This window comes from Xiphophorus couchianus, chromosome 10 (genome assembly GCF_001444195.1).
Source record: "Xiphophorus couchianus chromosome 10, X_couchianus-1.0, whole genome shotgun sequence".
NCBI lineage: Eukaryota > Metazoa > Chordata > Actinopteri > Cyprinodontiformes > Poeciliidae > Xiphophorus > Xiphophorus couchianus.
This window is the reverse complement of record NC_040237.1, coordinates 13,127,643-13,148,229: the sequence shown is the minus strand read 5'-3', so window position 1 is coordinate 13,148,229 and position 20,587 is coordinate 13,127,643. Positions and strand designations below refer to the sequence as shown.

The 20,587-nt window shown below is 45.2% G+C and overlaps 1 protein-coding gene across 1 annotated transcript; it reads left to right on the top strand.

The window, feature by feature from the left end:
- Positions 1–422: 422 nt before the first annotated feature.
- Positions 423–18,916, top strand: heatr1 (HEAT repeat containing 1). Its single transcript, XM_028030302.1, has 44 exons — positions 423–471; positions 1,186–1,340; positions 1,422–1,638; positions 2,401–2,542; positions 2,613–2,714; positions 2,808–2,948; positions 3,259–3,470; positions 3,556–3,689; positions 3,773–3,860; positions 4,520–4,739; positions 4,860–4,967; positions 5,047–5,145; positions 5,238–5,323; positions 5,757–5,953; positions 6,037–6,158; positions 6,242–6,439; positions 7,055–7,229; positions 7,321–7,469; positions 8,108–8,300; positions 8,397–8,569; positions 9,278–9,430; positions 9,512–9,730; positions 9,920–10,051; positions 10,140–10,243; positions 10,667–10,813; positions 11,419–11,537; positions 11,617–11,738; positions 11,828–11,956; positions 12,054–12,275; positions 12,379–12,508; positions 13,001–13,182; positions 13,262–13,314; positions 13,403–13,526; positions 14,020–14,160; positions 14,565–14,860; positions 14,938–15,088; positions 15,159–15,347; positions 16,210–16,344; positions 16,423–16,527; positions 16,620–16,782; positions 17,834–17,988; positions 18,073–18,231; positions 18,450–18,558; positions 18,699–18,916. The coding sequence occupies exons 2-44, from the start codon at positions 1,199–1,201 to the stop codon at positions 18,785–18,787; spliced, it is 6,426 nt and encodes a 2,141-aa protein (XP_027886103.1). The 5' UTR covers positions 423–471; positions 1,186–1,198; the 3' UTR covers positions 18,788–18,916.
- The last annotated feature ends 1,671 nt before the right edge of the window (positions 18,917–20,587 follow it).

Below are 20,587 nucleotides of genomic sequence, written 5' to 3'. Positions count from 1 at the left end.
GCTCACATCAATTGAAAAAACCCAGGCGGGCAAGTCACATCTATAGTGTTTATTAAAGATTTAAATCTTAAGATATGTGGTCAGTGCAAAATATTAGCATTTAATGTTACTACTATACACGTTTTTACACTACAGAAGACGTTATCTTTATGAGATTTAACACTTCGTAGACCATGACATCAGTTGTTATCGTGACAATGTCACGTTCCTGACCAACTATGGAACATTTTATGAAATAAATGTTACATATAAACAATATGTATAAAACATAAATAATATGTGTGATATGTTGCTGAGAGTAAACAAAAAGCGTGAATTAATCTCTACGTCAAAGCCTCAGACGGAGATAGTATTTGTTTGGAGTGAGCCATCTTTCCATCAAACTTTGTCAGCTTGGTGAACCGGATGTAGAGAGACGTTTCCGTCTCAGACACGGTTGCACGTGTGTTTTGGGTGCTCCTTGTCACTTAGGTAGGTGCTGATATGTCCGTAAACTTTTTTTGGTTTATGTTGTTAGTGTGTGTGTTTTAGTTTATCTGACAACAGGTAACTTTGATATGCCACGACGTTGATTAAAGTGATCAGTTATTATTTACAGTCTGGGGATAAGCAGACAGTAAGGAGCACATGCTTCTCTGTGTGTTTGTACCGAACTAAGAATTAAACAGATTAATGGGTGATTTTTTTTTTTTTACTGATTAGAAATGCATTCAGACGTAGTTGAGACGATTATTTGATTTATTAAACGCACTAGACAAAAAAAAAGATCATGTCTGATTAATGTGAAACTAGACTTTGAGGTTACGGTCATAGTATCCTGTTACCTGTTTAATAATTAAATTCAAATTATCAACACATTATTGATTGTGTGTCGGTTTCTCTTTTTTCCGTCCAGCTGTGAACTAAACCCATTAAGTTGTTCCCCCTTTCCGAACCCATAAGAAAAAGAAAAATCTAGTCAGTTTCACTCCTGGCTTCATAATAAAATGTTAGACTAGGGGAGTTGTGAAGTGGGAGAAATGAGTGTGTGTGTGTGTGTTCTTTTTAATTTCTTACAAATAAAACTGAAATGTGTCGCATGCATTTGTATTCACTAACCTACAACTTCTAAAACATTCAAATGAAGTGTGTTGAACTGAAGCTCAGTTTAATGTGTGAATGTGATTATGCTTGTGTCTCCTTCAGACCGGAAGCCATCATGACGTCCTTGGCTCTCCAGCTGAAGAGGCTCGCGCTGCCACAGAGCGATCCCAACCTGCTGAGTCGTAAAGAAGTCGCCTCGCTGCTCTTTGATCCCAAAGATGCTGCCACCATGGACAGGAGCACCTTCTACGCCCTCGGTGAGTCTGAGCCTGAGCCAGACACGGAACTGCTTCCTGTTCTCCCTCTTAACACCTTCCCTGTTCTCTGCTCTTTTCCAGGCTGCACGGGGCTGGAGGAGCTGCTGGGAATCGAGCCAGCTTTCCTGGAGTTCCATGACACCCTGTTCAGCCCCGCCTCCATGACGCTGGAGCGCGGCGTCCAGTCCAAAGAGGTCAACGAGAAGCTGGACGCCGGAATCTCGCTCTTCCTCACGCGGCTCTGCCCGTACTTCCTGCTGAAGCCAGCTCACAAGTGCATTGAGTGGCTGGTTCACCGGTATGTCGCTCTGCTTCACATCACACCTGAGTCAGTCTTTTCCTCGGAGCAGACTCCGAACTGTGACTTTTTTTTAAAAACAATTTCTGATGCTTTTACGACGTCAGTCTCCGAATGTATTTCTCCGTTTGGACGCAGAAATGCATTATTTGTTTGTGTTGCTTCTAGTTGTTACTGGTGTTCCCACTGACAGCTAGAACAGCAAACTTTCATTTTCTTTGCTAAATTGAAGATTTGCAGCATCTTCATAGCAAAACTGTTGGAAAACAGCCAGGACCTTTCCCTCTCAGGAGCAGAGACATGTGGGAGTTTTGAAATTGCGGAGTTTGTGTTAGATTATTTTACAAACTGCATATTCAGTATCTTCCATCTTCAACTTCCACTAAAAACTGATCTCAAATATGGAGGATTCATCCTGCCAAAATCGTCTGTAAGTAAATAAATAAATGAGGAAATAAAACTGTAAATAAATAAATATATTCTGAGATAAATACATGTTTTTATTTACATGTATTGTTTGCATTTTTGTCGGGATTGGTCCTCTTTGGTACTCTTAAAGGTGCAGTGCACAATTTTAACTTGCTGCGAGCTTAGGGTGTAAGATGTTTTAGTTTTAGTGTAACAAGCACCAAAGCTTCCAGCAGAGTTTCTGATCGGAACTCTTCGGGTTCTTATCCACCTGGTTCTGACCCGTTATCGACTCGCGGATGAGGTAGAGGTTAAGACGTTCCGGACTCACGCTGGTGTTGTTGTGTCGTTCAGCTTCCATGTCCAGCTGTATAACCCCGACAGCCTGCTGGCCTGCGCGCTGCCGTACCACGACACCAACCTGTTCGTCCGAGTCGTGCAGCTGCTGAATCTCAAAGAAGCCACCAACCGCTGGAACTGGCTGCGGTGCTTACAGGTCCGGATCCATCCTCCGACAGTCTCTCTGGTTCTGCTCTGTATGGATTTAAAACATCTTGATGTTGCAGAAACCGGGCGTGCCGCTCTCTAGAGGGACTCTGATCACACACTGCTACTCAGACCTGAGCTTCATGGACTTCATCTGCACCCTGGTGACGCGGTCCATCCAGGTGAGCTCACCGACACGCGGCGCCTCTGAAAGAGCAGAGGTTTGCCCTTCCGATAAACGACGATCTCTAACAGGTCTCCGTTCTCCTCCTCAGGCTTACTCTGGACACTCTGGAAGCTTCTCTCAGCTCCGAGTCATCTTCTCTTTCTACGCCTGCACCATCGTCCCCGCTCTGGATGCTGTGGACAAAATTTCTGACACCATCATCGCCAAACTGCTACCATATGTCCAGATGGTAACCAACTGAACACACAGTCAGATTTTGCTTCTTTTTTTTTTTTAAAGGATGGAGCAAACTGCAAACTGATGGAAACTGCATAAGTTTCCATCCTCTTCTTCTTGACATGAGTGTTGTGATGTGGACTGTTTTGTGCTCCAAACATGGATAAATTCATCTATTTCTGTTATTAAGTGTTGCTGTTCGCTTCTGTTCGTTAACGCACTCCGTCTCAGGATAGGATGTCATTGTTAAAAAAAACAAGATGTCTCAGCTGAGCAGGTTGACTAAGATCGGGTCCCGTTTTGTTGCCTGCTCGTCTCTTCAGGGTCTCAAGTCGTCCCTGTCGGACTACAAAGCCGCCACCTACATGATCGTGTGCCAGCTGGCCGTGAAGGTGGTGATGGAGGCCAGTCTGGTCGACAGCCTCGCCGTGCACGTCAGCAAGTCTCTGCGCAAAGAGCCCGTTCTGGCCAAAGAGGGTCTGGGCTGCCTCATCGTACTGCTGCAGAACCAGAAGGAGGGCTCAGTCGGTCCCAGGTACCCCAGAGGTGGTTCGGGTGTTGATTGTTGTGCTCAGTGCAGGTGTGGTCTCTCCTTAACCATGTGTTGCTTTTGTGCTTAGGGCGCTCAAGAGTCTGTGCTCGATGCCAGCGCTGGTTTCCACGCTGCAGGTCATGGCGGCGAGCCACGATGTCGGCCCTCTGCTGGGGTACATGCTGCCTCAACTGGTCCGCGGTTTGTTCTGCAGCAGCTCAGGTCAGACTGTGAACATTTTAGGTGTCAACGGTGTAGCCATGTGACAACTGGGATCAGAGTTTAACAGGTAATCTCTGTAACAGATGAGAAAGGGGCAGACAGACTCAACGTGGTGAAGTCCATCCTGAAGTCTGTCCCGCTGACCAAAGACTTGGACCGAACTGTGGCTCAGTAAGGCTCCTAAAGTAGTGTTTTAGCATTTTGGCTTTCCTTGACCTTTAAACTTATATATATATATATATATATATATATATATATATATATGGCAAATGGACACATTTATACACTGATATGCAGGATGTGCATGGAATATACCGATATGCATGCAGCATGTGAAAGGAGGAAGCTGAAATCGAACCTACAACCTTTTGATCACAAGACGACTGCTCTACCCACAGAGCCCATAATTGAATATAAGAAAGTCTTTTTGTTTCAGATGTTTGGAGGTGTGAACATGATATCTACCATATATAATAAAAATATTTTCCATTCCCAATAAAATAGCCTTATTTGTTAAAGTAATTTTCAATAGTTTTTACTGAAAAATATTAGTCATATCCCTCCAGAATATTCTTGTATAACAATACGATGGCGATGTAGCATGTTGTGTCATTGCCACATGGTGGGTATCGTCATTTAAGCTTCCGTTAAACGCCACATTAGTACAGAGCATTAGCATTAGCTTCCACTAAATACTATCTGTTTGATATTATATCTTTGGATGGAAGATTTAGAACCAGAAGATACTTCTTCCATCAGACCCTGACTCCCCCAGTGGGCTAATTTTAGAACTTTCAACATAATTTGACCTGTTTTTGTTTCTGCTGCAGTCTCCTCCTGGAAGAGTATCTGAATCAAACCGAGCGCTCTGCTGAGGACATGTCGTCCCTCGACCAGCGCCTGCTGCCTGTCGTTCGACTGTTTGAGTCCAGGTACTGCCGAGCGCTGGACGCCGTCCTCGCTGGTCATGTGACCGACAGCGGCGACCCGCAGCAGAAACGTCTCTTCCACCAGTTCCTGACTCTGTCCATGAGCAGTGGGAAATTCCAGGTTAAGAAAAAATATTCCAAGTTTTTCTCTTTTTTAAAAAAAAAAACAACACACAGATAAATTGTGATTCTCATGGAGAGAAAAGCTCATCTTTACTTCCTTCCCGACAATTTCTGTCAGATTTTGGACGACTTGGACACGTCGCTGCTCCTCAGCCTTAAACACCCGCAGCCTTCGGTCCGAGTGGCGGCCGTGGATCATCTGATGAGCATCGTCACGTCTGAGCAGGTACAGCTGGAATATGTGTTAAAAATAAACGGCGAGGAGGATTCACAATGCCTCACCGTCTTGCGTCTCCTTCGAACAGCGGCAGAGCTTGGATGAAACGTTCCTGAGAGACGCCGTCGCGGAGCGCCTGAACGACGACGTTCCAGAAGTGGTCACTGCCGCTCTCGGGGTCCTGCAGGTCAGTGGGATAGGTCCTTCTTTAGTCCATCGCTGTGTGGTGCTCCTGCTCACTGAAGTAGATTTTTTTGGGGTGTTTTTTTTTTTTTGTAGATGCTGCTGGATGTTTTGGACCCAGAGGATGTGGTGTCATGGCTTTTGTCCCTGCTGCAAAGAGTTCATCCACCAGCTCAGCAGTGGTCAGTGAACTAAACGCGTGTATTCCTCCAGAAGGTTTCCCTCTTGGATTATAAAAGTTCAGACAGCTGACCACTTAACTCAAATTACTTTGTTGTAAACAATTAGTTTAGTAATTGAGTAATTTGTCAGTTATTCTGCATTAATCAAGCAATTAAAAAAAAAAAGTTGTTCTGTAGTAGCTAGTGTAGAGAAAATGCTAGTAAACAATGCCGTTAATTTTTTATTAACATTTTTATTAAATACAGTACAATACAAACATCACTTTCAGTCTCAAGTTTGAATTATAAATTCTTTTCTAAAGCACAGATGACACTAACTTTTACAAATTAAAAAGTACATTTAAATTGAAGCATTAGTAAGCAATACATTTTATATTATACTTTCAGTCTCAAGTTAGGAATCGTTGCAGCCCTACTTTGTCGCCTAATACAGGATGCCCGTACTGACGGAGGCGGTGCGTTTGCTGTCGGACCCCCGGCTGGGAAAGGGGGACGCTGAGTTTCTGCAGAAAACGGGCTGGAAGCTGCTGCCCTTCCTGGTGATCACCTCGTCTGAGGTGGGAATCGCCCACTCCATCGCCCGGTCCTCCATCTTCAACCAGCACCCTCTCACTCTGAGCTGGGCTCAAGGTGAGCGACCCGACAACTTCCTGTTTGAAAGTTTTAAAATCCTTGGACTTTTAGCAACAAACGTCTTGTTTGCTTCCCAACAGAGCTCCAGAATGTGACGAAGAAGAGCGCTCAGCCCGACTTCGTAGGCATGGCCAACCAGCGTCTGGTCGCCACGCTCACCAAGAACCTGACCAGCATGGAGCACTTCTCCAAACGGGACGCCGTGAGTCGCACGTCTGAGAGCGGAGCTCCTGGCGAATCCGGTTTTCCGACGGGAGCGTTCACGAATGCGTTTGTGTTGTGCAGCTGGAGAAACTGGTCCTGCTGGTGGAGCAGCAACGGGGCGCCGGGCTCAGCGGGAGGGCGTCCTTCTTGATTCTGACCCAGACCCTGCTGCTCAGCCTGGGGGATCTGAGCGAGACGCAGCACCTGCTCACCGCCCAGAGGGTCTATACGCTGCTGGAGCCCCCCCTGCTGGACGTGATCCGAAGCGACGACACCCAGGTGAGTTCTAGCTCACAGGAAGTCCAGTTAGCTGAGTGGAGTCTGCCCCTCTCATCATGATCGTTCACCGTTGCAAAACTTTTTGTTTGTGCCGCTATCATATTAAAGATGTTAATAAATGTTTCCAGAGGTCATCGAAGATCAACTAGCCAACTCTACATTTACTAAAATCAGCCAAATTTGGTGTTAGTAAACCGTGCTACAAATATTTTAGCTACACAAACCAAGACAAATGAAGCACAGTCAATTTATTATATAATTTATAAGTTTTGTATGATTTTGTTAATGTGAGGGGGGGGGTTATGAAAACGTTTTGTTTTTAAGATCTTAAAAACATTGACACAAACAAAAAAAATTGCTGCACAATCATAGCACAGTTGATTGCCATCATATGTCGTTTGATTCTGTAAACGTGGACTGGCTGGTTGACCTTTGATGACCTCTGGAAACATTTATTAACATCTTTAAAATGACACCGGCACAAGCGAAAGTTTTTGCTGCGCAAACCAATTTGGTTCAATACGAAGAAGGTGGTGGGGCGCCAACTTCACTCCAGGTAGTCCAGGTGTGTTGTGGGAAACGTAGACAGCAGTTCGCTCCTCTGTGACATCACAGGAAGTCGGGTGTCCCGTCCCGGTGCCGCCCACCTTCTCCGAAGCCCTGGGCGTCTACCTGAGCCGATGCGAGCAGCAGCCGGGGCAGCGTCTGGATCGGGAGTTCGGCTCGGTTCTGATCGCTCTGCTCAGGGACTTTATCTCCTCGCTCAGGTGTCATGACACCTCGTTTAAAGGTAAAGAAAGAAAAAAGAAGAAAACATTTGTAACTGTGATGTTTGGTGGGATCGAAGAGCTTTGAATAAGTTGGTCATGTCTGTGTTACAGGTGAGGCCTGGTGGAATCCAGAGAAGATGGACGCCAACACCTGCTGCTACCTGGGCCTGATTTGCCGCCTCTTCAGCATCATCATCGGCGGCGCTGCAGAGGGCCCGGTCGCCGGGAGCTGCAGGGTTCTGATGAAGCAGCTCGTCCAGGTGAGTCGTGCAAAGCAGGGATGTCAAAACTTGTCCTCATCTTGTGCCAGAATGTATTGATAAAACTGTTTTAAATATTAATAAATATTTATGCATTGGAGAAATATTTATTAAGTTCTTCCTAAAATTAAATAATGTTGATCAGTCCCTCCAGAATTTTATGATTGTTTTTGCAATCAAATTCTCAGATTTTGTGGTGCTAATTTAGAAATATTTGCAAGGAATAGTGCAACATTTGCACTTACATGCTTACGATCGATCAGACTAGAACTTGACATTGAGTTGTGAAAGTAAGAAATACTGCCACCTGCAGGTTGGAGGTAGAAGTTGTGTAAACCCAATGGGTTTGACAACATCTGAGAAAAAATTTCCATAAACTCAGTTATGTGAAAATATGTGGGAATCTGTTGATTTTTGTGTGAATTTCTGCAATCACTGAAAAAAAAAAAAAAAAAAACAGAGAGAGATTGATCGATGTGTTTTGGCATCTGGAGTCCTGAGGGCCACATTAAATGCTTCGCCGGGACGGATTTGGACCCCGGGGCCTTGAGTTTGACATATTATGGAAAGTTATTTTTTTAGGTGCAGCGTGATTTTAAAAAAAAAAAGGGTCCAATGATTACACATGTCTCCTTCAGGTTCATCTCCAGGAGCCCGCCATACTCTTCAGGTTCCTGTGCCTCATCTGGGGATACAGCAGTAACCACGGAGACCAGCTGGACGTGAAGGTGGGCGCCATGCTGCAGACCAGAGCGCTGCACATGGGCCGGGTTCTGATGGAGGTCCAGCCGGCCGCCACGCTGAACGAGCTGGCAGCTCTGGACTCACCAGGTGAGGAGCGGTTGCCCTGCAGGTTTGATTTTTTTTTCGGGGGGGGTCGGGTCTCTGCTGGGACTTAATCGACTCTCCTGTATCTCCTTGCCCCAGTGGTCCTGTCCTTGGTATGCTGTCTCAGCTCTCCGGTTCAGGAAGTCCGTAGGGCCGCCCTCTGCACCTTGCAGAGCCTATCGGGAGCCAGCAGCTCCCCCTTCCACCCAATCATAGAGAGGCTGCAGAAAACCTCAGAGGAGATCATCACTGACGCATCGTATCTGAGCACGGTGAGCTTTTCTGTCTCTAAACGCGGCTCGCTCAGGAATCGTACAAAATACTTGAAAACTTCACAAGGATTTTCAAGGTTTGGAACATGCTGGATTTCTGTATGTAGTCCTTGAAGGTGCTTGGTATTGTTAGCTGGACAGTTTTGTAATAAAGCTGAAATAAACTTCTAGGACGAAAGACTCCTCACTGAAAGACAAGGTATTATTTATGTTGTGTTATGATATCTAATGTGAACAGAAGGGTCATTTATCTTAACAAAAACAGATTTGTTCAGCTTAACGAACATTTATTAACTCGGTTAGTGAGTTATTGATATCTGTGACTGAAATAAAGGTGGTTTTATGTTTTAGATGTTTAAGTTATTGAAATCTGAGGATTATTTTTTTGCTATATGAGTGTTTTGTTCTCAGATCAAACTGAGACCAACAGTCGGGTGTACAGCGTGTGTGAGAGAATTTTCAAAACTTTTTCCCTATCAATTATTAATCAATCAATAATTGATTGATTATTATCATCAATAATTAACGTCTTATTATTAAGACGTTAATAATAACAGTAATAGTGTATGAAACCATGTGGTCCCTGGAAAAATTTGAAAAGTTGCCTTGAAAATGCTTGAAAAGTGCATTTGTGGGGAAAAGTGTGCGAACACACTGAACCTGCCCCTTAAATTGCCTAAATCACTAATGAGTATTTGTTGCCTTCAGGTTCTCGGCGTTCTTCATGATGAGTCTTCGTCTGGCAAAGCAAAGTCGCAACAGGGGAAGCTACAGGACACCCTGCAGCAGCTGCTGAACTCCCGCTGCCCGGCGTACACCGCCACCACCCTGCTGGAGGCCCTGAGCTCCGTCAACGGAAAGGTGCGAATGTTTTCCAAGCCCGTTATTTTCTTTATTTAATGCCGTTTTATTTCACGTGGTTCTTATTTCCCGTTCTTCCAGTCCGTCCTCTCCGCCCTGCTTCCGGTTCTGGAGCCTCTCCTGGCACAGACCGGACCCGACACGCCGTCCCTGTTGCAGTCCGAAACCCAGCTTCTTCGGCTGGTGCTGGGGAAGTTCAATGAGGCGTCGGCGCCCCTGCTGGCCGAGGATGAGAACTGCATGGATTTGTTCGTTAGAGCTCTGAAAGTGGACAGCTGTCAGATCTTCGCTCTGGAACAGGTCAGGGGCCAGAACACTGCTGATGCATGACACACAAATCCAAAATCCTCAGTTTTCTGAGACGAAAGAGCATCCAGGTTTTATTTGACGGCTTTATGGTCGAAAAACACGTTCAAACCGAGTCCACCAAATAAAACAAGAATTTAAAAATCTGGATTTAACGCACACGTTCAATGTTCATGTCTCCAGATCACAAAGCCGTTCTTCTCGGCCCTCGGAGACGAGAAGGCGCAGCAGAAGCTCCTCTCGGTGATGTTCGACCTGCTGGCGGAGGGCCGCAGTGCGTTGGTGGCCAACACGGTCGGCAGCGTCTTCAAAGCGGTGAGAAAATCTAAAGGAAAAGAAAAGTCAAAGCTGGCGTTCTGTTAAAAACTTTTAACAGTCGACGCTTTAAACGTGTTTTTAACAGATCGCCATCGATGCTCAGCTGGTCGCCAACGAGCTCGCTCCTCCAGACAAACCAAAAGTCAGCGTCACGGTCCAACAAACCCGCAGGAGCAGAATGTCTCAGAGGTACTCACCGTTTCTCTTCTTCACATCAGCATGGTCCCTGTTTTATTCACACCATCCATCCATCCATTTTCTAACACGCTTGTCCCTAGCGGTGTCGGGAGGGGAGCTGGTGCCTATCTCCAGCTAATGTTCTAGGCGAGCGGCCTAGAACATTAGGTTCACCCTGGACAGGTCGCCAGTCTGTCGCAGGTTGTTTTTTTTCCCGCACCATTATGAGTAAAATAAAATGGCGACCGTGGAGATCCATCTCACTTTTTAATGCCTTTCAATCATATATCAACCTGTTGCTTCATGTTGTGGTCTGAAAATATCAATCTCAGCTTGGGGCACCACAGAGCTGTGTGTTTGGACCTCCGTTTTTTGACTTCAGAGCTGCTTTACTGATTTTTTAAATTAATTTTTTTTTTTTTTTGGTCTGGTCAGGAAACCTCAGCCGAGTGACAGTGTGTGTCCAGAGGGAGGTGCTGTGTTGTGGCAGAGAGTCACACTGATTCTGGAGCTGCTGCAGCACAAGAAGAAGCTGAAGAGAGCCCAGGTGTTGGTGCCTGCTCTCTTCTCTCTTCTTTCCAGGTGACAAATAGCTGCTTCCTGTTTCGTATTTTTAAATCATCATGAAATAAACCCCTTTTTCCGCCTAGCAGCAAAGCTGGATGGGATGGAAAATTAACCAACGAATGATTACGTTGAGCCTGTTTTACATTGGGGGGGGAATTTAAATGTTTATTATGTTTTTATTCTATCTGAAAGTAGTCCTATGTTAATTCTTGCAATGACTAAGGCCATTTTATTTAATCTGTGCTGCTTCTATAGGTTAGTCCTTTTGCCAGCTAGCAGCAAAGTTACCAATTTGCTTAAATAATGATGCAATTTGTAAAGAACTAGTGACAGAAATGCTAACATTGTTGGTATATTTTAAGTTAATTTTGTATTCTTACCAGAAAATGACAACATTTCCATTTATTTGGGTTCAAATTCCAGGTGATTTGTATGCAATAGAACAGGTGATGAAACCAAAATTGCTTGAAAATAAAACTCCAGACTGTTACATTTGGTTCCTGAAGAAATCGAGTAGACGACCAAAACCTGTCAGGTAGAGATTGACAAAAGGGGGCGGAGTGGCACGCCCCTTCGGCAGGCTCCGATTGGTTACATTTTTGGTTTGTTTGTCTCACCAGGAGCCTGGAGCCGAGTGCAGCCGATCAGACAAACATGGAGTACACCAAGCAGATGCTCCTCAGCTGCCTGCTAAACGTCTGCACCAGGCTGTCGGCCAACGGAGGCCCTCCGGCTGCAGGTGAGGAGGGGGACAAGGAGGCGGAGCTTCCAGTTTCCTGCCTGAACACGCGTTCACGTTCTGCGTCCGCTCTCCGCAGACATCCTGGACGAAGAGAAGTTCAGCGTGGAGCTGGTGGTCCAGGTCATTAGGTCGTCCGACATGCCCCAGACTCACCACCACGCGCTGCTGCTGCTGGGCGCCACCGCTGCCATCTTCCCTGTAAGCCCCGCCTCCTCTGACAGGCGCATACCTGTTTAAATAAAGAACGTAAGAGAGCTTTCCCGTGTCGCCCCCCCCCCCCTTCGCAGGAGAAAGTCCTCCACAACATCATGCCCATCTTTACCTTCATGGGAGCCAACATCCTGCGGCTGGATGACGCCTACAGCTTCAGAGTGATCGAGAAGACGATGCAGACGGTCGTCCCGGCTTTGGTCCGGGTGAGCTCGGATAATTTCAGCGGAGATCGCCGCCGCCGCCCGCCGGCAGGAATGAAGAGCCGAGTCTTGACGTGGCACTGATTTCTTCCCCCCACAGGCCCACCGCCTCTCGGACGGCTCGTCCGCCCCCGTCATGGTCGCCGTGGTGACGAGGATCATGCACGTGTTCGCCGACGCTCTGCCTCACGTGCCCGAGCACCGCCGGCTGCCGGTCCTCGGCCAGCTGTTGACGGCGCTAGGCCCCGCCCACTTCCTGTGGATCCTCATGCTGCTGCTGCTGAAGCTGCACGCCACGCAGAGCAGCGGCGCCGGCGACAAGGTGACGGAGGCTCCCTCCTTTAATTTTAGGGAGATGTTCTGTGTGAGTTCCTGGATTTTTAAATGGGGTGGTTTTTTGTTTTTGTTTTTTTTTTCTCGTGCAGGACGCAGCTCTGGAGAGCAACATGGACTTCTGGATCTCCCTGTGCTGTCAGTTCGAGGCGAACCAGCAGCTCAGCTCCCTCATCAACATCCTCAACTTTGTGCTGCAGCTGCCGGACGACAAGGACGAAGGTGAGACGCAGGGAATTATAAAATCTGCTCCTGTCCACGTCGCTTTGGAATAATAATTCCAGTAGGCCTGAAATTAATTAATTGATTAAATGCAATTAATTGACAATATTGGCTTAGTAGTTGATCTATCATTAATTGGAGTACACAGAGTCAAAAAAGAGACCATTTGCTGAGAGAAAAACATGTTTAGGACAGTAATAAAGCCAAATCAAAAACAAAAAATACAGTATAGACATGTTGCGTTTAAAGTAAAAATAAACCTTCTTCGTCTGCAGATATGTTCTACACAGAACTTCTTAAGTGGCATAGATTTAGCTTTACATGGTTCAAATTCTAAAAATAAACAGCTGCTATTAAGCAGATTATTAATTGGTTAATCCAAAAAGCAAACAGAAAAAAACATGTCAAACCCTACATTGTTTTGCTGTTAAGTCGAGCAGAAAAGTCTGAGCTTTTCAGATGTTGGCGTCAGAAGTATTTGTCGTGTTGCAGCCGCAGCGAAGCTGGCGGTTCGACGGCGAGCGGCCAAGAAGAAGGAGGACGAGCCCGAGGAAAAGACGGAGGACCTGATCTTCAGCGTGGAGACTCACAGCGGCAAAGAGCTGCGACACTTTAAGTTCCTCTGCGTGTCCTTCATGGCTCAGCTGCTCGGCTCCAGCAGCTTCATCCAGAAGGTGGGAAGGAAGAATCCGCCGCCGCAGACAGGGAAGACGGGGAAGTCGGCGTTTCTTAAAACGTCCTTTCTGCTTTCAGGTCTCGGAGGAAAGCGACAACAGCAAAGATTCTCTGCAGCAGCTGCAGCAGACGTGGGTACCTCTCGGGAACACCGGCGGGAACACCAGTGAGAACGCTTCTTTGAGTACCTTTGTGTGTGTGTGTGTGTGTGTGTTGCAGGCTGCTGGAGAAGATCCTGCGCTACATCCACTCCGTGGCTCGCTGCGTGGAGGACAATGCCGACCAACCCACCGCCAAGTTCTGGAGAGTTCTGCTTAACAAGGCCTACGAAGTCCTGGACAAGGTCAGCGTCACGATAAAGACCTTCCCCCAGGGTTCATACCGGTGCTTTAAATCCTCAAAAATGCTTACATTTCAATTAGGTACTTTCACAGTTTGGAAAGTGCCGGATTTCTGGATAAAGTGCTTGATATTCGAACTGCAGGGTTTGATTAGGATTTTTACACACAACTAATAAAAAGACACTGATATTTTTTTTTTCTCACTGTCTGAAGACAAATCAGACTAAATTTCTCATGTTTTAGGTTTGTTAGATTCACTGTGTATTTGCTAAATGGCTAAACTTTTTTTTACTTTACACATTAGTAATAAAAGTAACATGTAATATAATTGAGACTGTCTTTTTTTTCTTTTTGCTCATTTGTATTGTTTCGATCTCCAAAATGTTGTGCTGGAAACGTTTAAAAACTGACCTTGAAAATGTTTGAATAGCTCTACTGTTGGAGGGGGGGACGTGTGTGAACCCTGCTCCCTTTAACACCCTGACTCCTCTCCAGGTGAACGCCCTGCTGCCCACAGACACCTTCATCACAGTGATGAAGGGGCTGATGGGAAATGAGTTGCCGTCGGTGCGGAGGAAGGCCATGGAGCTCCTCAACAACAAGTTGCACCACCGCACGCAGTGGGACGAGCAGCAGGTAACGTTTCATGGTGTTGCCATAGAAACCCATTGTCAGTTTTAACTGAGTTTGAACTTGCATTAGATCCTTAAAAGACATGTGTCACTTCATCAGTAAAAGCAGAAAACAAATCTTCCAGAGACTAAATAATGCAGAGAAGGTCTGGGGAAGTTTTTTTAAAATTTTTATTACACATTGAAACCGTTAAATAAAACCTAATTAATCCACATACATTGTACAACCACACAGCAGAAAAAGCCACTGACACCGCAACAGAGTTTTATTTAAAATTATTGAACTAAAACTGATTGATTTTACTGATTGATTGTATTAACAATCAGAGGTCCAATAAAACTGCTACTCTGGCAATTAATTCATAAGTTTCTTGTTCTGACCCCCGGGTTTCTTTGCGCTCGTCTCAGGTGGCGTCGCTCTTACAGCTGACCTCTGACCTGCTGAGCATCGTCGGGAAGAGTCCTGGCAAGTCGTCCGAGGAGGCGGAGCAGGCCATCAACCGGCAGACGGCGCTCTACAGCCTCAAGCTGCTCTGTCGCACTTTTGGCTCCGCCCACCAAAACGTCTTCGTCCCCGTCCTGCTGCAGGCCGTGGACATCGTCACGGCGACGGCGGAGGACAGGAACGTGACGGGCAGCGCTCTGCTCTGCATCGCCGAGGTGGTCAGCGCGCTCAAGACCCTCGCCATCGCTCAGTTACCCAGGTAACGGGGTCGCACCAACAGGCCGGCTCGGTGTTTCTCCACCCTGCCGCTCACCCGCGCCGCCCTTCGCCCTGCAGGTTGATGCCCGCCATCCTGCACGCGCTCAACAACAGGAAGGAGCTGCTGACCAACGAGATCTACCTGCTCAGCGCCGTCACGGCCCTGCAGCGCGTCACCGAGACGCTGGTGCACTTCATCAGCCCGTACTTACAGGACATCATGTTTCAGGTATGTCGCCCGGAGCCGGCCGTCCCGATTGGAGCAACAACCTTCACTTTCCTACTTCCTCTTTCTGCAGGTCTGCCGCTTGACCCGCCTCACAGAGAGCTCGTCCTCTTCAACCTCATCGTCGTCGTCGTCCTCGCCACATTCCCAGCTCTGCCTTCGTCTGTCGTCCCTGAGGAACACGTTGGCCGCCAACCTACCCCCCAGGGTCCTGCTGCCCACCATTTCCAAGTGTTACAGCTGCATGGTGGAGGACAGGAAGGTGAGAGACTGTGCAGTTTTTGTTTTTTGTTCAGTGAGAAATCTCGAAAATATTCCTGCTTTCCAATAAAAAATGATATAAAAATTAGTTGGTTTTTTTTTATTGAGAAAAATTTGTTTTTTTTCATAAATACAAAGAAAAAACGAGAAACAGAGCACAGAATGTGAAATAAAGTCTGCCAGGGGCTTCTACAAAAAATATTGGTACAAAAACAAACAAAAATCAATAAATCAGAGAGCAGACATTATGACAAAATATGCAATGACCTGCAGAGATTATGTCTGTGCAGATTTTTTTGGGAAATAGTTAATAAATATAGTTTGATTTCCTTAATCAAAACTGTAAAAAAAAAAATAATTTAATAACTTTTTTTAAAAAGGCTGAAGATGATGAAAATGGACATTTGTGAATATGAAATTGCCCAAATATAATTAGATTATTTGCTAGTTTTAAGCCTGCATTTGTTTTGTTTTTCCCCCCCAATGAAAATCTAAAATTAAATGCTCAAACTTTATAGTGGAAATTTAGCATCAGGGTTACAAATGATAAAGTTATTACATTCTTTCCCCAAGTTTCTTGTGATAAAAAATTCCAGAATAAAGGACTGGTGTGTCTCTGAATGCTTTCTGCAAAACTTACAGTTGCGTTCTACTGTTTTAATCATTTATTAAATTCTGAACTCTCCGCGCCATTTTTTTCCACAGTGAGAAATTTTTTTTTCTCCAGTAGAAAACAGCTAAAGATAGAGAAATAACATCTTGTTGATAAATAATTTTGATATCTTGACAAGTGGAAGAAAAAAAACAACTTTGCCAACAGTGGATAAAAAGTTTCATCTCTGTGCTTCTCTGTTTCCCTGCAGGGCCAGCTGGCGGCGCTGATGAGCATCCTACAGGAGCACATCGGTCACATGGAGCGAGAGCAGCTCAGCGCCCACCAATCAGAGCTCACCACTTTCTTCCTGACTTCACTGGACTTCCGGGCCGAACACTGCCAGGTGAGCAGAAGCAGAATTGGTTCCCCCAGACCCGACTCGGGTCAGTTCGGAGCTGACTGCCTCTCCTCCTCGCATTAGGGCGACCTGGAGAAGGCGTGGCAGGTCGAGGGCGGAGTCATCGACTGTCTGATCGCCATGGTGATGAAGCTGTCCGAAGTCACGTTCAGGCCGCTCTTCTTCAAGGTGACGTTAGCGTCGATCCTGAGGGTCGATCCTGCTTCTGCATTTCCTGCAGAAGCAGAAAACGACTGAGGCCGTTTGTTTGTCTGCCGCAGCTCTTCGATTGGACTAAATCGGACAGCAAAGACCGCCTGCTGACGTTTTACCGCCTCTGCAACCGCATCGCCGAGCGCCTCAAGGGTCTCTTCGTGCTTTTCGCGGGAAACCTGGTGAAGCCTCTGGCAGACGTGCTGAGACAGACCAACAGCGCTAAAACAGGTTCCTGATCTAGATGACAACATGCTATTGACTTACTTTTATTAAAATATAATCTTTTCACATTTGAGCTTATTTATTTCTCTACATGAGGTAAACTGTCTCTTGTGATAGTCTAGATAGTATAATCTTTACTGTTCACAATTAAATAATAGTAACGTATTTTTATTTTTCTCTGATTGAATTTTAATAATAGGTTATTAGTGTATTTTATTCACTATGCCTTTTTTTACATTTAAATTTATGATATTTTTTTCCAATTGTATGGCATAATGTCAGTAGTTGTCGCAAAACATTTAGTTTAATAATATTCTTAATTTGATTATAGTCATAGAAAGCTTATTTGAAGTAGGGCTGGGTGATATGGCTTATATACTGTAAATATATATATATATATATATATATATACATATATATATATACATATTGTTTTTGCTTTCTTTTCTCATAAAATTAGGACTTTATTCTTCTGATATTGCAACTTTGTTCTGATAGTTAAGTAACACACTAATAAAATCGTACCCTGGCCCTAATATTCTCTTAAAAAGTTGACCTGAATTCAAAGTCCAAATAGTTAGAAGTTGTAAGGTGTGCTTGTCAAACAAAATGGCTACCCAGGGCACACTGACATCACTCTGAACTACGGAAACAAAAGGAGCACATTGGTGATTAAAAAAAAAAAAATCCCAATTTTCCATAACTGAAATCTAAAAATTGTATTTATTAATAAAATCCATTTAACGCCTATTCCTAATTTAATGTAATATGTATCACTTTATTTGTAAGACAATGTTTGAATTAATCATTATCAGTTATTTATGTTGTCATAATAGTAATTACAATTTCTATTATCTATTGACAGTTGATGTATTTAAATTCTTTTTAACTGTTTGTTATTCGTAGTTTAGGAATTGTTATGAACATTTCACTTTTATTTTGCCAGATTTTATGAGCTATACATTTCAGGCTTTAACAATACTGTAATAATAGTTGTTTTATAAATTTTTTTGCAGTTGTTAGGTGACGCTGATTTTTGACCTCCCGTCTCTTCCAGATGAGCTCATCTTTGACTCGGATCGCTCGGAGGAGAAGAACTGCCTGCTGCTCCGGTCGGTGCTCGACGTTCTCCAGAAGATCTCCCTGTACGACACGCAGAGGTTCCTGAGCCGAGAGCGGGCCGACGCCCTGCTGGGCCCGCTGGTGGACCAGGTGAGACGCAACGCCGCGTTTGAAAGCTCTGAACCTGAACGAACGCGATCTGTAAGCTCCTCTGTTCCGTGTTTATGTGCGCAGCTGGAGAACTCCCTGGGCGGGCAGCAGGTCTACCAGAACCGGGTCGTCCAGCATCTGGTTCCCTGCGTGGGTCAGTTCGCCGTGGCGCTGGCCGACGACTCTCAGTGGAAAACCCTCAACTATCAGATCCTGCTCAAGACGAGGCACAGCGACTCCAAGGTGAGCTCAACTTTGAGCCCCGCCTGCGAGTAGCGAGTATTTTAGGAATGGATTAAGCGATGCTTCAGACTATTGTTTGATTAATCAGATAAAAAATTTGGCACACTTTTCAAATCAAGAATTGATTTATCACCATTAATCCAAGTAATCTTTTCATCCCTGAGCACTGCCTTCCAGGCTGTTGATCCTGAATCCGAATATCCGCTCCTCCTTTGCAGGTGCGCTTCTCCTCCCTCCTCATGCTGATGGAGCTGGCGTCCAGACTGAAGGAGAACTACGTGGTTCTGCTGCCCGAGACCATCCCGTTCCTGGCCGAACTCATGGAGGGTGAGGACTCGCATAATTGACTTGGTTCTCAGTTGGTCTCCGCTAAAAACCAGGGTCGTTTTAGTGGAAGCTTCCTGTGTGTGTGTGTGTGTTTCTGTTGATATTGTGATTAATGGCGTGTGCATGTGTTTGCTTTGCAGATGAATGTGAGGAAGTGGAGCAGCAGGTCCAGAAGGTCATCCAGGAGATGGAGAACATTTTGGGAGAGCCACTGCAGAGCTACTTCTAATGCGACACAATACCACATGGAACACGTTTCAAAGAGTGACACGGAAAACACTGTTTTCCCGCTCCAAGCTGATCCTCTTAAAGTAAAATATTCATTTTTGTACAGGGAAAATAAACACTTTGATCGAAATCATGTTTGTCTGCTTCCATTTTTAACAATGACGAGGAAACGGAGCGTAGTATTTAAACCATAGCAACAACTTGCAGGTGTTGCTATGGAGTCCAGTGAGGAGTGGTGACACCTGCTCTGTATAGTTTTCCAGTTTGGTGGGAAAATGAGTTGGAGTCTTTGTTTTTGTTGTTGCAGTTGTTTTTTTTGGTTCTCTGGTGTAATGGAAAATGTTATAATGTGCTCCTCACCATTCTTCTGCTTTAGGAATTTCTGCATCATCTTATCGTGAGATTGGTCAAGCTGCTCTCAAGACTTATGCAGTGTCATATAACAGCAGGGGAGAACTCCTCGATCCTGGAGACTATCTAAGTGTTACTTCCCCAAAGTAGAACTTATCTGCCCTCTTTAGCATGAAAATACAACCCCCTATCCTTAACAATAGACAAATGGCAAGACCATCTGTGTTGGGCTCCACAGAGTCCCTGGTACATAACAATCAGGTATTCACACCTATAGTCCATTCAAGTCTCTCTTCTGTGATCAGAACCTATAAAAGAAAGCCAGATCCACTGTTAGAGTAGACTTGATAGACTCCTTTGACTCTGTATTTCTGTTCTCACCTTGCAAGGTTTTAATAAATTTCTTATTTTCTTCTCATCCAGATCGTCTAGTTAGAGTAATTTTTTCCACAACAATTTTGGCGTCACGAACAGGATTCCAGTTTGACATCTTTATTTATGGTGAAATTTAAAGTCCCATTGATCTCATGGGACAAGATTTATTGCGCTAAGTGGTAATTATCCTCAAGTCCACCTCTGAAGGTGTCAACATTAGATTGCAAACTGAACCTTTCATAAGAGCAGTGTATTGCAGCCTCAGCTCTCACCAGTATGCATATCAATGGAAGTTTCCTGCGTCTGAGCTAACATCATGGCTCCTGCAGTCTCCCCTTTCTCGGATTGTATGCAGGCTGGGCGCTTACTGTTACTGCGCTGTTTGTGCTTTAGCACAAATGCAGATTCGAGGAGACATGGTTTCGAATAATTCTTAAAACTCTCTTCTGTTTTGTTCAACACAAGCAGCTGCCCTCTTTGTCTGTCTGTCTGACATTCATGGTTTGTGCCACAAAGAAAATGTGGTAAGAAACCTTTTAAGGGAACAGGCCGCTCCCTCCAACTGCTGTTTGTGACGATGCAATGTTATCCTACTGTACGACCTCTCCACTGTTAAGTCTTATAGCTGCACACTCGACCTCTGCAGACTCCTTTGTACTGATTGGACGATGGTGAAGCAGAACCATAGTGAACACTGGTTCACTATGGTTCTGTAATCAGGTCAACCTGTAATCAGGTCAACCAACCTGATTACAGCAAGAGAGTGGGTAGTAAAAACTTCATTCCAACGGTGTGTTCAAGTGCTAGAAACCTCTGACACCAAAGAAAGAAGACGTGAGAAAATATCCCTTTCGACCCCTGCCAGATCCCAAGAAGAATTGTCGGCAGGAGCTAATGTACAAGGCCTGCTCAAGCTTCATCAGCATCATCTTCCTTCAATGAGGGTTGTGGTTGCTGCTGCCACTGCTCCTGCCAGAGACATGCTCCAATTTCCATGAAACAGACACGTGCATTTCTGAGAATGGAGAACAAATTGTCAGTTGCTTTCTTCCATGGTTTTAAGCGCTGTCCTGGT

Excerpts from the sequence above, each read along its gene's own strand:
- heatr1 (XM_028030302.1), top strand. The coding sequence starts at position 1,199 with ATGACGTCCTTGGCTCTCCAGCTGAAGAGGCTCGCGCTGCCACAGAGC. Across the intron at positions 16,345-16,422 it reads TCCGGGCCGAACACTGCCAG|GGCGACCTGGAGAAGGCGTG; the intron begins GTGAGCAGAAGC and ends TCCTCGCATTAG. Across the intron at positions 16,528-16,619 it reads TCAGGCCGCTCTTCTTCAAG|CTCTTCGATTGGACTAAATC; the intron begins GTGACGTTAGCG and ends TGTCTGCCGCAG.